This window comes from Polyodon spathula, chromosome 23, assembly GCF_017654505.1.
Source record: "Polyodon spathula isolate WHYD16114869_AA chromosome 23, ASM1765450v1, whole genome shotgun sequence".
Lineage (NCBI taxonomy): Eukaryota > Metazoa > Chordata > Actinopteri > Acipenseriformes > Polyodontidae > Polyodon > Polyodon spathula.
In genome coordinates, this window is record NC_054556.1 from 4,113,188 (window position 1) to 4,129,689 (window position 16,502).

General features: G+C 36.6%; 1 protein-coding gene across 2 annotated transcripts in view; it reads left to right on the plus strand.

Moving 5' to 3' along the window:
* The window catches only part of iqsec1b (IQ motif and Sec7 domain ArfGEF 1b), a 152,931-nt gene that overhangs the window by 25,282 nt on the left and 111,147 nt on the right, over positions 1 to 16,502 (plus strand). For both annotated transcript variants that reach the window (XM_041224295.1, XM_041224290.1), the window contains exons 2-3: positions 5,055 to 5,084; positions 15,221 to 15,304. In XM_041224295.1, coding sequence (XP_041080229.1) covers positions 5,055 to 5,084; positions 15,221 to 15,304 — 114 coding nt within the window. The remainder of the gene's footprint in view (positions 1 to 5,054; positions 5,085 to 15,220; positions 15,305 to 16,502) is intronic.

The window sequence follows — 16,502 nt, forward strand, 5'->3', positions numbered from 1 at the left end:
TGAAAATTGTTCCATTGGATGAGTCACTATTATTTGACTACTGACCTTGTGATGATCAGAGGTCTGTGCATTACGCTATACCCATCACGACAAAACTGTGGGATCTTTATCTACTAAAGTGTGGCAGGTTGGCTTCGTGGTGTGATGTCACAGACCTGGAAGAAGACAGACACAGACAGCTCTGGGGTATGATTGTGCTGCCTGTGTGTTTTTAATTATAAATAAAAAGATAGAACAAAACAGAAACACTTTGTAAAACAAAAAGGCACGTTGGCCAAAACAAATAATAACTAAAACAAGTATGGTGCTGGTGTTGAACCAGCACTCATAGCAATTGTTTCTTTTTTCTCTACTGCCGTTCTCCACCCTTGAACACTCTAACCTTGTGTCACCCATGATCACTCTATTTATACACCTGTCGCTGGAGCCTTTATTAGTCATTTAATCATTTTTTCAAATCACGGCTCCAGCAACATTCCCACATGTTTTTGCAGGGAGGATTAACCGCCTCCCTGTCACCCACCATTCCACACACCCACATCCCTGTGCTCATATACAAATACACACTTTACCCGGCATGTGAGATGAATCCCTGTGCCTAAATGGAAATGTGCATTTTATGTCGCCCGTGCTACATAACCCACACTCTGTGCACCAATACATACACACTACATAAAATACACACAGGGGCGGGGCACCCAGCCACACAAAGTTATTAAAACAAAAATCTAACTGTGCATGTGAGTCTCTTTAAGGTACTTCTGTCTGCAACAATATATATGAAATGGCAGGAAAAGTCCTGTTTTAATGATTTAAACAACAGCAGTAATATAAATTCACTACCATTTAGATCAATTAAATAGATTATGTTAAACCTGTTCTAATGAACCATGTCATAATTGATAAACTGTATCAATTTCCAAGAAATTCCAATAAATCTACTTCTTACTGAAGTGCGTCTATGCTAATGTATTATCCCAAGCTCCAGTATTGTGACAGAATATGTGCTGCATGCATGTAACTTCCAATGTCTTCCTTTTGGTCTGCTTGTTTGCAAATGAACAAGCACAGTTCTTTCCAGATGTGCAGACAGTAACATCATTAATAGCTTCATCCAAAGAGCGTTACAAAGGCCCTTGCCTGCCTCCCATCTAGCATGCTTGTGATGCACATGGATCAGTAAATACTGTAGTTAATTGGCAAAAGATCGAAATCCTGTATCTCTTTTCTTCTTCTACAGTATACCTATAATCTACCACTGCATTCTTGGCATGTTACTGGAGCCCTGTCTTGTGGAGATTAACCCTGTATCCTGTTACTATCCTGCTACTGACAACCTAGTTTATCCCTTGTACTAATCTGATGTTGTTATTCTTGGTCTTTCTCAAGATGATCTGTATAACCTCAAGGAAGTTTCCAGTTTCAACGTGTGTGCCATCACAGCAAGATCACTAGCCTTCACCCCTTTCTCCCTTCACGTAACAAATAATTTTTAACAATCTTAATATATATTTTTTTTATAGTAATTCCGTATTTCTACAAATTGCATCAGTGTTTACATAATGCCCTCTCTGAGCAATATAATATACCATTTTTGTTTCTTTCATACTGTATAGCCTTTTCTAAAAACATAAATGAATACTGCTCCGTAAACCTGCTGGTGCACAAACAAGCCTGTTTAAATTGATGTCTGTGTTGACAGCGTCAGGTGATGATAGTTATTATGAGTGATAAATCACTAAATCCATAAATATTGGGCAATACTTAGTGAGTTATGAGCCCGTGGTAAAAGGTCAGGCTTTAGAGCCTGCAGTCCATAAATGTACTGCATAATATTAACAAGATTTACAGTTTGTACTGGCTTTGGCTAAATTGTTTTTCTTATAAGAAAAGTTTTATAATGTCTGCTGTATCAGAAAAGAAGCTGCAGTCCCCAGCAAACTTGGTTGAGTGTCATATAATCCAAGAATAAAGGGCATTGCAACAAATATTGACATCCTCTCATCATCCCTTTGAAACTTGCACTGTGTTTAACAAACAAGAAAATAAACAGGTTAGGCACATAAGATATACAAGCAGGTGACTTCAGGATAGCTCGTAAGGTACATCTCACACTGCACATGACACAGACAGCTGGCTAATGTTTACAGTATACTGTAAAGCCATATATATTTGCAAGCCTTTTATTATGCATTTTTCATGCAAGCATTTTTGGCACAAGATCAAATTTCACTAACAGTACATACTTCATATATTGCAACAGTTAGCCAACATTTCTGGAGCAAAGTAGGTTTTATGGGTGTGATTTGCCAAATATTTATGGTTTTATAGTAACCCACATTATGTTGGAACGAACGAGTTGGAACGAAAATGTTAGTGCAGTGGGTACCCTTCGTGCTACAGGCAAACAGCGTGCTCTCCGCGTTTCCTTCCAGGTCAGCCTGAAGCAGTTGGCAGATGTCAGTGATTATTTGTCTGTTGAGGCAAAATTGCTGCATACGTTGTGTCAGACAGGCTCAGACAAGACAGATGACTTCTAAATATTTGGAGACGTCTCCTCTTCCTCCTCCTCCTCCTCCTCCTCCTCCTCTCCTCCTCCTCCTCCTCCTCCTCTCTCTCTCTATTTGTCTGGCCATGTTGAAATCCAGTTCACACTCCATATTTCTTTTATTTCTGTTTGTTTCCCTCCTCCTTTTTCTTCACCTGCTCCGTGGTAGTTTCACCGGTATTTATAGTATTTGCGCTCAGTTTAGACCTGGTTTTCACATGTCAACTGAAACACAAACGCTACCACTATTGATGTTTTGCTAAATCAGTAGGTATATATATAAATGAGGACACTTCCCTAAAGTGTGTCCCATTTCCAGCACTAACTCTGACTTGCCAGGTGGGCACTAAAATACGGTTGCTAAATCACATAGGTGGGCAAAGTCTGTTTGCCCACAAGTGCGCCTGATTTTGGTGCGCTAACTGTCGCAAAAGTGTTTTGCGATTGCCTTAGGGGTTTGCGAACGTTGCTAAACAGGGTCCAGTGTGCTTTATTAGTTCTTAACACTTTATGATTGAGAGTTGTATTAGTGCTTAATATTCTGCTAATGTTGCAGTTTCAGTACTGTGGATGGTATGAGATTAGAGTAGCAGAGATATTAATCATTTATTAAAGTTTTAGTTGGCAGCTTCGCACATTTTCTAAAAGTAATTGCTATGCATTATAACGATTGAAAATTACTATATGGCAAGTGTGAATGCGCTGTAATAGAAATTTGGTACACTGTCATTTCTATAATGAAGTTATTAGGGTATGAAGTGCATATGGTGATATAGATATACTATGGTTGAACATGTTCTTGCATCCCTGACGTATCCCTGACATTATTTTATATATTCCATTCCATTCCATCAAGTGCCAAACAGAACATTGTTTCAGACTATTTTATCTCTTCTCCAGGTTGGGATGCAGTACACTACCACAGTATATTCTTAATAAATGAAGAGAACAAGCCTGACTATTTGGTAGGCACTACTGTATTTAGAGTGTAAATAAAACACTTTCAGTGGTTTTGTATTGCTTTCCAATAGAACAGCATACTGGAGTACACACCATTCCCAATATTTACATGAAGAACAAAACGCTTTTGCGTCCAGAATGAATGCAAGACTTTCACACTGCAAGGAAACGACCAGCAAAAACTAAAGGTCAACCTCGCTGGCCTGGTTTTACAGACTGCTTCATAAGTCCCTGTATACAGAACAGTGCTGGTCTACTCCCACTTCTGTGTATACTTAGCTAACAAGGAGTTGGCATAAATAATTTCTTATTTCTCCAGTTAATTTAGTAGTTCTTTCCTTTTTGCGATACAGTAATAGACCACTTTTCCTGATTGTTCATGTTCATGTAAATGCCTGTAATTAAAATATTAACGCACAGCTTCTGTTTGGTAAGTTTTGAGATGGAGTCGAATGCAGTGATTCAGAGGGATGTAAATGACAATATGTGGTGTACATTTTTGCTTTGTTTTTATTTATGTTAAAAATTCTTCTGCTGAGGAAAATATGTATTTTCTTTCATCTGCTTGTGTAGGGGTACACTGTTATGATGATGAGGTCTCCTTTTATACCACTGACATTCCATTCCATGTCTCTTACGACCACTCATAGTTATAGAAAAAATAAGTACAACACAGGAATGAACAGCCATTGGGGGCTGTAGTGCTGCTCATTTTGCAGCCTTATGGCTACACTGCTGCAATATTGCAATCCTACAAAATTAGTCTTTCTTCCAGCTCTTGAGTGGGAAGGACACTTGACATACACTATTAACTGTGCTGTAAATTAGGAGGGCTGTTAAGTGTGGAGGTAAAGCAATCACGCAAGCAAAGGTTGAGTGAATTTTCAGTTTAAAATCAATGCACCGCACTGCGCTAAATTTAAATTGGTCCCAAAAAAATGATATCTGTTTCAATATGCAGATAGATTTATATTCACTTTCTTCTTTCATGTACTGTACATTTTCATATATAATTCAGTGACGAGTTTTCCATTGCTGAATTTTGAAAACCAAAGTAATCGAATGCTAGTCCAAGAACAGTCACAGTAAAACATGAGGGTTATTGAGCAGTCACAGTAAAACATGTGGGTTTATGAGTTTTTCCCCTTGTAGTTATCATGGCATGAATAACAGGCTGCAGTGCATAAAACTATTAAGCGAGAACCACGTGGCCCCCAAAGAAATATCTACCCCTTAAGTGTTTGCTGGCTTATGGTTAGCATATCCGGCCATTGCTTTGCAGATTATTATTATTTTTTATTTTCAGTACTTGAGTAACCTAACTAAGCCCTAGTTTACAACTGCTTTAAAACAGGTGGGCTATGTAGGTGCGTCTTGTCAAAATGCATTATACTGTAGATATCTGGTATAGCACAGTATTACTGCACCTTAGGCTATCCCCTCTTTTATTATTAGAATGTGTTCCTTCACACGACATTCACATCAACATCTTGTAAGTGGCTTCCCTGTTTATGTTTTGGCTGACTTTTTCTTTTCTGCTTTGCAGGTCTGAAGGCGAAAGCTCAAGAAGTGTCAGGTATGTATTTAATTACTTTCTCTTAATATGTCCTGGTATTCCCTCTGGAGTGTGGTGATTTGATCAAATCATTTGTTCTGCCATTCCAGTTGACTGATTTTGGAACCAGATTGTTGAGGAACTGTCCTTTGAACTTTTAAAGGCTTGTGAGAAAATGCATTTGAATTGACCTGTGTTGTGTTTCAATGTTCCATTTGTGTTTTGATTACCAATGACGTTATTGGAATATAAATCATTTACATTTATGCAAGTACACCACCCACTCAATATATATCGCAAGTATCGGGGTCCTATACAGATATGCTAAATATCGAGGACAGCGATATATCGAGATACCCATAGAAAAACAAATAGGCTAACAACAAATACTGTCCAACCACTCCCTCGTTTTATCGGGGTCGTCAGGGTCCAGTATAAATCCTCTGCGCAATGTGCTTTTTCTCATTTTTCATATAAAAAGCAGCACATTTTAATCTGTACTGCTGAGGGTAATTGCTTCTCATCAACTTAAGTCTTCAATTAATTTCATGAATCTTCCTCTCTTTTCTCAAATGCCCAAACCGCTGCATTGAAAGAATCCATTCCCACAATAGGAGGCTTGTTTCTAGGGAGCTGACATCACTGCCCTGTGACTTTCTAGTGTATTGTTAAAAAACAGTCTTCAGCAAGTAGATATTTATTTTGCTTTGTGTTATTGTGCAATGCATGTGTGTATGATAACAGTACAAACAATAATTCTAAGTGAGACTATCTGTGTGTGTGTGTGTGTGTGTGTGTGTGTGTGTGTGGTATGTATATATATATATATATATATATATATATATATATATATATATAGTGGTCTATTCCGTACGCGGGTCAATCGGACTGTAAAAATGGGGAGCCAGCGCCAGGACCGTGATATATCCGAATCTGCAGTATATCGAGGGGCGATATAATGAGAGGTGGGGGTACATTGTTACGTCACAATCTGAATTCATGTCCTTCTGTAGCAGGGTAGGTTATACACTGTGCAGTGCTTACAGGCTAGTTCAATAGAAGACCCACCACTGTGTCTTGATTATCAGTACACAGAACTTACTTAAGAACGTACATCAGAATTTGTCACATTTGCAAAGGTGACTCATAACTGGTAGGACTTTACAATAAGGTTCAATAATAAACACTTTAATAACCCTTTACAGGGTACATAGTATATACAATAGTATTTATAATGTAACATATTAGCGTGATTATTAATGCTTTATAATGTCTGCTAATAAATGCTTTGTTAATGATGTATTAATGATTAATAGAGGCTACACAAATATCAAAGAGCAGCTATACATATCTATAAAGCCATTTTTTAAAGTTATATGTAAGGGGTTATTAGAATGTTTTTTATTGGACCTTATAATGTGCTACCAAAAAACTGTAAATTTAAAACTTTGTTTGAGTTTACAAAAGTTGTCACACACACACACACACACACACACACACACACACACACACACACACACACACACACACACACACACACACACACATATATATATATATATATATATATATATATATATATATATATATATATATATATATATATATATATATATATATATAAAAAATAAAACATAATTCTAAATACAGAAAGCAGGATTATGTTTATTGTAAAATGTGTGTCGCTGGTACAATAGCAAAAAGTGAATGTCTTTTGTTTGCATGGCTGTCTTCACCAAAAAGTGTGGGTGGGGGGGGTTAGAATGTAGAAAGTGGAAATCATTTTTTAATTAGATTAAATGGCAATGAGCAAGCTCAGCAGCATGTGTGATGACACAGCTGACAATATCCTTTACCCTGTACTGCCTTAAAAGGGATGCATATCCCATATCCGATAGCAGAACGTTTAACATGACTGTCTTGATGTTAACGACTTTGTCAGTTAACATCAGTTGTGTTGCCTGTTTTTCAAATGCTCAGTACACATTGTCAGTCGGATTGTGATTTGCTAATTGCATTCTGTATGCTGAGCTAAGTGGTTTTTGACAACGTATCCATTACAAGGACAGAAGTCTTCAGTAATGCTAGGCAGTGTCCCTACAGTGATTAGAAAGAAGAAAAATAATGAGTGTGCCTTTTTATTATTCCAGTGACATTCATACTGGGGAACGTGTTACTTATCCTTTAATTAATTCTCATTAATAGTACAATTCTAAGGATGTTTAAAACATCTTGAGAAATAGTAGTACATTTGTTAATTCAGAAATGTTCTGGAACTGGTAATTTGCAGGCTGCAGTGCCATACATATGACTCATATAGTGCTAGATAAACTACATTAGTATTTCCCTTCCTGTGTTTTTCTTAAATGGATGGTCTTTTGGAGGTTAAGACATAGGACATTAATAATAATACAGCACAATTTATTCCAGCCAAGGATAATCCCCAGTCTCCCTGTTAATTTATTAACATGTGAAATGTCCTGTTGTTGTATATATTTGAGTCTGCTGTTCCTGTCCTGATTACCTACAGTAAACAGCTCTTCAAAAAATGCCACCAGTGCTATTATTAATGTGTAACAGGTTTTGGAAAGAAGTGAAAAAAAATGTAAAAAGGGTGATATCCTGATTACAAACACTCATAGTGTTGATATTATCAAACTAATGGTCTACTCCCTTAAACATTCAGCAGCAATTGCTTTTGTTCAGTGATTTCAGTTTGCTCTTTGACTTTGTTATCAACATTCCTTTACTTCCAGTGTTGTTTAATTTTTTTACATGTGCTTTTCATTGACAAATTGATTTAGATGGTGTTGGTTATTGCCTGAGGTTGTATTGGGAGAACGTTGCCATATTTTCTACAGTAAACAATATATGACGCTGTGTTTTCTCCCAAGCAAATGCACATATTCAATAGTTTAGTAACTAGTATTACTAAAAAGGTCTGCTTTGAGTGTTTTATAAAATTTCATCCATAACACAGGCATAATAAAAACATCTAAAGGTAACCTCATAGACAGTACCGTATACATTTACAGCAAACTGGATCTTTGGAAATGATGCAGAATTTCAGGAGGAATAAAATGTTTTTGAAAATCATAAAAGCTTAGGTGTGTCTATTTTAAGCTCATAGAAAAGCCTGGAATGACTCTGATATACTGTACAGTGAGAGTCTTGTGTAAAAGCTGTTTTCAATACTGTGGGACCCAATAACTTTTTTTTGGATGAGTGGCTAATGTAAGTCCCACTTGTACAGATAGGTGCTGGTTTTCACAGAGAGCATTCTGTCAATGGGATCTTCACTGATGAGCAACATAATGATCTCTTCAAGGGCAGTAATTCTGTTGTTATCTTTGAGACTGAAGATGCTGGTGTGAAAGTGAATTGAATAGAATGGTGTACAATGCTGTTTATCTTTAGACTGGCTACAGTACACGGCTAAATTGATATGAAACTCAGCTAAGGAAATGAAAGCCTATTTAGGGTTAACCAATACAAAAATGTATATTATAAAAAAAAAAAAAAGTTCAGGTATTGCTTCTCCAATACAGATAATAAATTGAAGTTCAGGTTCTGTTTTTCTGAATTTCCTCAATTAGTTTCTGCTTTTGAAATCCAATATCTTTTTTGTTTGTATTTTCTTATTTAACACATATTCAATGCTAAAGTCTATGTTTTTTTAACCTTATGAATATGATGACTTGCTGGTAATGATTAAACAATTCGATGCAAACACAGTCATTTACAATCAGTCAGTTTGTTCAGTGACAGCGTGATTCTTCTTCTTCAACCAAAGTGAAGGTTCATTACCATTCATTTTTTAACACTGTTGAACTTGGTATGCTGTAAATAGCACCACTGTGTGATAGGATAATTACTTGAAAGTAAAGGCACTGGTGGGTCAATAAGCTGTTTAAAAATTAACTGTAATACAAAATTGGTGAAAGAGTAATGTGTTTCAACAACTGTGTCATTAAAGGAAATACACTGGCTGCAAATTACTGCATAAATCAGATGCTGATGCTGAGTTTAGCTGTAATACATTTACTATAAATGTTTAAAGTAAAAAATGAATGAAGCTGTATACAGAATAATTAGACAGAAATGACCGAAAAGCAGTTGAACAGTGGCTCGTCAAACTTATTCATTCTTCCCTTGGTTTTTCCTTTACTTTCTCATTTACAGGGTTTCTAAAAATGATCAGCGTTACCCCACAGCCCTGAATTCCTTTCTGTAATGAGTACAGCAAACAATGTCAGGGATGAAAAACTGTTCCCTGCTGAACGCAGATTTCAGATATCTTGAAAAACAAGAATCCAGTCAATTCTAGGGGAGTTTGTAAATAAAAATAAAAATCCACCCGCATCTGCAAATATCCAGCTACCCTGTCGATAACAAAAGCTCAAACCCATTTCAACATAAAATGTATTAGATTGGAATTTGTAACATTCTGTTGTCTTTCATATTCATATGCTTGTAAATACACCTTTTTTTTTTTATTGGTTGCCGTAGCAGTTGATAAAATTAAATTTGGTTAATCTCCATTTTATTTCACCAGGAAAGAACTACTTGAGGTTGTAAAATCCCATTTCCAACAGTGACCTGGCAAGACTGCAATAGCACACATACCCAGGCATAGTACACATCCAAAAAAAAACAAAAAAACCCACCAAATACACCAAATTTTTTATATCAGACCTCAAAGCGGTCACAAATTGTGACTAATGCTATGTTCAAATAATAGATCGGTCAACATGACTATAAAATAATGTGAGTGCAAGACTATTACAAATTACCTGTGACACAAGAGGATGAGAAAGATATGCGGTGGCTATGGTGTCTTGGCAAGTAATTCATCTCATCAGATCCTTTTTCAGACTGCCTTTCTTTCATGGCTAACAATAGAATAATCATAAGAATAGTCCTAAATTATAGCCTGTCTGGAAATTTGACTGATTTAGAATAAATTATATATTTTGCTCAACGTAAAAGCTTTTATTCCACACATTATACGGTGGTTGTTTACTGAGAAGCATTATGCATTGGTTAGCTAACTGCCAGTATTATGGATGGTGCAGACAGTTTCTATGAATTTAAGATGGAAACTGTGGAGAGAGTAAGGAAATGGTTGTAGATGGATAATGCAAACTGTTAAGAGAGAAATATGAGTGGACAAGCTGAAGTCACGTGATGGACAAATACATAACTACAACAAGAGACACATATTCCCTATAGAACATAACAATGTTTGTCATCAATATGCAAAGCCAGTTTTCAAGAAAAAACAACAAATCAGTATGCAGAAGCTGTTAAGGTGTTTAAGTACCACATCTTAAGTATTCTACAAAGAGGATTGAAAAATAGCATACCTGTCAAGAAAGACTTTCCAGAAAAGATGTGCTTAGCCAGTGCAGAATGAATACAAAGTGAGGTATACTATATATTAGGCATGCTAAGATAAACGTGTCAGAATGCAGAATGCATATGAGGGGACTGTTGAGAATGCAATCATGGATTTTGAGTTTACTGCTCTATGATGCTTGAAATTAGATGCCAGAAAACATAGTCATTTTTGTGAAACTGTTGTATTGCGATATACAGTATGTTTAACAACTAGCAGTAGTGAAAGTTGGCTGTTAAACAGACACAGTGTTTTTGCTAACTGTACTGTTTCACTTCTTTGTAATTTGTTTGCTGCAGATCGACTGTATTTTACAATTTACAGAACAAGAAAAAAAGGTAAGAAAGCAAGTCCGTCAACTTTAAATTCTCTGTGGCTGAAGCCTAAGAAAACCCTATGCTGCTCCCCTCTGAAGTCTGAACCTGCTGGTTAGTCGAAAATAACTGATTAGCTAAATTGTGTTGAGCTCAGAAAATAGCTAGGTTTCACCTTCAGGTTCTGTAGCCAGACATGAAGAATTGTAATTGAATCCAAGAGTTTAGTGGTGTCTATTTATTGTGGCATAACTGGAAATAAGCCCTTAACAGGCTGCTGCAGAACTATTTTACTACAGACTTGTGTCCAGTTTGTGCTGTTGTTGCTTTTTTGAGGTTTTGTGTTGCTTATGTACTGTAATATAATCAGTACTAGTTTCTTTGTTTTATTAAACTTGAGGATAGCTGAAACCTATTATCAAGGGTCGCATCGTATGTGTTGTATAATTTGTGTACTGTATGCATCAAGTAAAATTCTTGGTCACCAGGAGATTACATCAATAGTACATACAGCCTGGAATAGCGCTCTTAATAAACAGTACAGTTAGTGATTTAAAGAATAATCTACAGGCACACAATATCTTTCTGAGAATCTCAAATAGATTATCACAGAATAACTTCCCACATCAATACAAATTGCTTTGCAGTTGGTAAGCCTGTACAAAGATTGAATCTTATGCTTTACAATGTGTGTGTTGGTCTGAGAGTTAAAATCTGATCTTCCACAAAGAGAAATGGAAACCTACTGCTTGATCAGCCAGCCATTTACAGTATACTCAAGTTTGATCTCCTGACGTCAGTGTGCCAGTATTATTGAGGGATTATATGAGATTGCTGCTCAGTGACACAGGAATATGTTGCCTGCTGTCGTGTGATGAAGCTAAGAAGAAACACTTTGATCTGTTTTCAGTCTACTGTACAGCATCTTTATATGTTTTCCTTTTACTTGCTTGTAGTGAATAAAGGCATTTGATTTTTAAGGCACTTTACTTTCTTTTACTGTTAATCTTTTCAACCTCGCTTGATTGCTGCCAAAATGGTGTTAAATATGACAACCTCCTACTGTAGGTGTAGTTTTTTGTCACACTAGTTCGAGCAAGAACCAAAAGACCAATAATCATTACACACCAGTAGCAGATACTATACCTTTCATTTCTAACATCATTCCTGGGATAATTAGCTGTACTGTTGTGTGAAATTAATCGTTGCACACTGTAGGCACAGCACTGTGTCTCAATGTTAATATAACAATATTGATCTTAAATACTGTTGGCGGTATTTTATTACTGGAGCTTTGGTGTCTTTTAAATGAAAGAAAACTTCACATCACAATTCTTTTTGTTTAAATAGCTCCACTTAGAAAGATGTAAATGCTGCCAGGTTCTGTGCTTTGATTCTTACTGGTGAAGGTGCCATAGCGGTAATGTAGTTAATGGAATGCAAATTAAAAAAATAAATAAATAACCTGAAACAACCCAATAGCTATTTGTGATAGAAACTTTCTTGACTAAATAAGTAATTTTGAACCCACATACCGTGCAGGGTTTGGTAAACAGACTTCCCTAACACAGAACCTGCTTTCTAGCGATAACAGAAAGCTTTACAGAAACATGGAAGAAATCTCCCTGGGGTTTAGCCTCTTGACATCAAGGATTATTCCTGTGAGCTGTGGGTCACTAAGGTGCAAAGCTGATTTGTCCTTGAATTGTGTTTACACAGATGACCTAATTATTTTAAAACTTGGGTGCATTTTGATACAGTCCCTGTAAATACACGTCAGACCTCTACAGACATAGGTACTGTAAGTTACCCTTTCTTTTTTATTCATGGCGTGAATTAGTGCAAACAACAGATTTGATTTAATTTTACTGCACAGAATTTTCAGTATAGTAAGATTGGGGTGATGATAAACTGTCCCTTATCCATTGTTGAGTATCCATGGTTAACTATAAGGAACTACAGCACATTAAATAAATACGAATAACCGTTGGAAATTAATAATTGAATAACTAAAAACCTGCAGTCAATTGAATGGGCTTCCATTCAGTTAGCTTTTACATTAGTCATGGCTTCTGCTACGATAAGAGAATTAGTGAACGCTTTTGCAGTAAATAGGATTCCAATATTGGGAGTATTTCACAGCTGTAACAGAACAATTTGTTTAATGTGATGAATAGTAGATAACTTTGCATTGGAGTTATTTAATTTAATTGGATCACTAACCTTTAGGTTTTCCATAGAGGGTATAACAAAGTCTGCAGAATCCCTGTTGAAAACCATGCAATAGCTAAATTTTCCAAATGAAAAGAGCAGATTAATAACGCGACCAAATATATAATCTTGAGTTTCTGATGATTAGCTAATACTAAAAAGGACTCATCTGTGAAGGTGAAGGCGTTGTGCAGACACCTTGTATTTTGTTCATAGTGACATTTGCATAATATTGCATTGCTCACACATGCAATTGTGCACACAGTGACTGAAGGGGGTATACTATGTTTTTAATCTTTTACAGGGTTGGGTAAAAGAGATACCTTTTAGGTTTTCTGTTGTGATGATCGTTTTAATAGCAGAAGGGTGATGCTCCTTAGTTACTGCAGAGGTCCAGAGGAGCTTTAGTAAAGGCAGAATTAGCATGTTTTGTCATTCTGTTTCTACCCCATAACATTGATGTCACACGAGGGACTACCGTCAGCTATTTGGCACAAACAGTAATGGGTTTCTGAAGAAAGTTTTAAAGGCATTGCAATTGTTAGAACAGCGACATAAATTAGAGGCTACACTAGCAATACAATTGCTATGCAGATGTTTACACAGGTGTTTGTAAACCTTTACCTCATCAACTGCACATTGTTTTGGCGTCTGACCATTTCAATGCATGGTCTTGGTACCATTTGCTCTAGTTACAGGGTATTCGGTCTACTTTACCTTATAAATCTGACCTTTTGAAAAGCTGTGTAAGGGGTAATTTCATAGTCCGTTACCTTCCTGCACCTCTAAAACCTGTTTAGATTTTTCCATTACCTTAACAATTCACTTGTATCGTACTTCTCTGAATAGATTTCCAGCTACTAAACACTGAAATACTGTACTTGTCGTTTTCTGTCAGCTCTTTGCTTCTTTATTGTGGAATAAAAAATGGATTTACTCTTTTCATTTCATCTGAGACTTTAACATTTAACTATGCAATTAAAAGCTATACTACGGTCACAGCTGGCATTCTTTAACAAAATGATTCTGCATGATGATAATGTGGAAAGTCAATTGGTCAAAGAAATGTATTCTTCTTAAGGATTACAATGCTGCTTCAGTATAAAAGTTATCAATCCATAAAATTTACAACAAAAAAAGAACACCAGTGTCAGATATTGTAAAACTGATTGTTGCTTAATGACTTAGTCACTTAAATATTTTGTTAGACAAGTCATAGAAGTAGGAGGAGGGAGGCCACCTCCTGAGGGACAAAAAAAACAGACCGAACGGAAAAGGGGGGTGGGGTTATGGTACTGGCATTTAGTGTCCTGGGAAGGCATACTGAATTCCCGGGACACCTTCCTCAAACCCAGGATGATGCAAGGTCAGGTGGTAACCTTAACTGGGAGTTATGGAAAATGCTGTTCAAAGCTGTTGTAATGCGAGCCATCATTTTCAGAAACATTCATTCTAATCTGTGTTGAGTTCAGATGAGCAAATCTTTGGTTTCTGTCAGTTCCTCCCAGTACAGTATAGGAAGTAGTTGTATTACTGTACATATGTCCTTCTCACGCATTATTCACATTGCTGCAGCAGTTAGGCTTTGTAAGGATATACAGTACAGTTGGTATATTGATTTGCTTGGCCTTGGGGCATTTCTCTGTTCCCTCTGCTGTATCACTGCATGTCAAGGCTTTATGTCTTCATTACTTGGCTTACAGCTGCTGATTGACCTGTTGACCTAATTTTCTCATCCATCTTCTCTGCGTCTTTAATGGTAACTGATCTGATTACTTTTCATTCATTTTACTTTAGATACCTTGCTGACTTGTTCTTATTTTTTGAGGCTCATCATGTCCTATCCAGAGTACACCCCCAAAATATTCTTTGCCATCAATATTTCTCTGGAGTCCTGGTTGTGTTGCTTGACTGTGGTTGGACTTCCACTGAATAGAGTTTAATTTTGTTCTCTTTGAAACCGGTAATTGTGTTGATACAAGAATCCTGCTCATTAAGAAACCTGTCATCACAGTTCGTAAAACAAATATTTGATGACAAAAAGAATGAAATGACTATTGCTTCCTTCAATTGACTTTTCTTATATGTGTACAAAAAAAAAAAAAAGGCAAGCGAGACTGGCCAGTTTCAAGATGATACCCTCTTCCTTAATCATGCTGGGTATAAGAATGCACCAGTTCTCTGTAGCAATTTTATAAGCCAAATCTGTTTTTGTCTTCTTTTTTCCCTTAAAGAAGACACACCTCTTTACCAACTGAAGTCAAGGAACCACTGGACAGAAGAATGTATCCCTGTATCAAGTGGAAGTCTACATCTGGGTAATGTGAATCTTTTTACATTTTTTCATTGAGCTGTACAGCAAGTCACGGCTATTTTAGATCTATCAACCAATGGAAATTCATAGTATCAAGGTGATAAGAGCACCTGTTAACTGTGGTATAGCAAATAGGAATTCGACAAACACTGTAGATACTGAGAAGATAGTTCACCATTAGTAAAAGCACTGTACCCAGTGAAGTGGGTATTGAAAGCTTGTCTGTGTGACCTCACGTCTGGATGTTGGATGTAAAGTGATGTTACTAGCTTAAATAAAGAGATGCAGCAGGTGTCCGTTTTTCAATGCTGTGGGCATGACTCCCCATTGGTTCCCAAGCAGAACACGAGGTCCATACAGTTATTAATTATTTTCAGTGATCTTGGGTCACAGAATGTTGCAGTCTCAAATTCAAATGTCTATAAATCTATTAAGTGAAAGCAGTGAAATACATCTGTTACAAACTTAGTGTGTTCTAGAAATCCTAAAATTAGTAATTACCATTGCTGGTTTTAAAAATAGAGGATAGTATTAAATATATTCCAGATATTTTGTTGTATTCCTGTTATGTTATGTTGTGTTAGAGTGTGTATGTGTGTGCGTGCGTGTGTGTGTGAGAGTGCATGTGTGTGTGTGTGTGCAAGATAGAGACATGTAAAGTATGTAAGCGCCAGGAGGCGGAGAAATTGATGTGATGTTTCCATTCCGGTGAAAGGTGAGGGATTAGTAGCGCTGGTGATGGAACCCCATCTGCTGTCCTCTGCTCAGGTACGTCTCAGATGGGCATGGTGCCAAGCTTCTTCACACTGCTGTCACTTGTGTCTGTAGATTTATCTAGACATGAGTCCATTCCCTGAATCGGAAAAGTGATTCATTATCCATCCACCTACAAGAGTGGGGTTCTGTTGAGATACTATTCAGCTGTGAAACAGGGTATCCATGGAACAGTTCAGATAAGCTATTGTGAGAAGATAAAGTTTGATGCTCATGAAGCTGTGTCTTCAATAACAGCTTGGTGGAAAAGCCATATGAAACTTTTATTTAATCCATGTGACAGGATAGCCAAAGTGAGGAGGCTCAGAGACGGAAAGTGCAGCAAATAAAAAAACTTTTAATTAAATAATAATTACCAAACAAAAAAGGACGATGGCCAAATAAACAGAACAAACATAAAACACTGTTAACAATAAATTCTAAACACA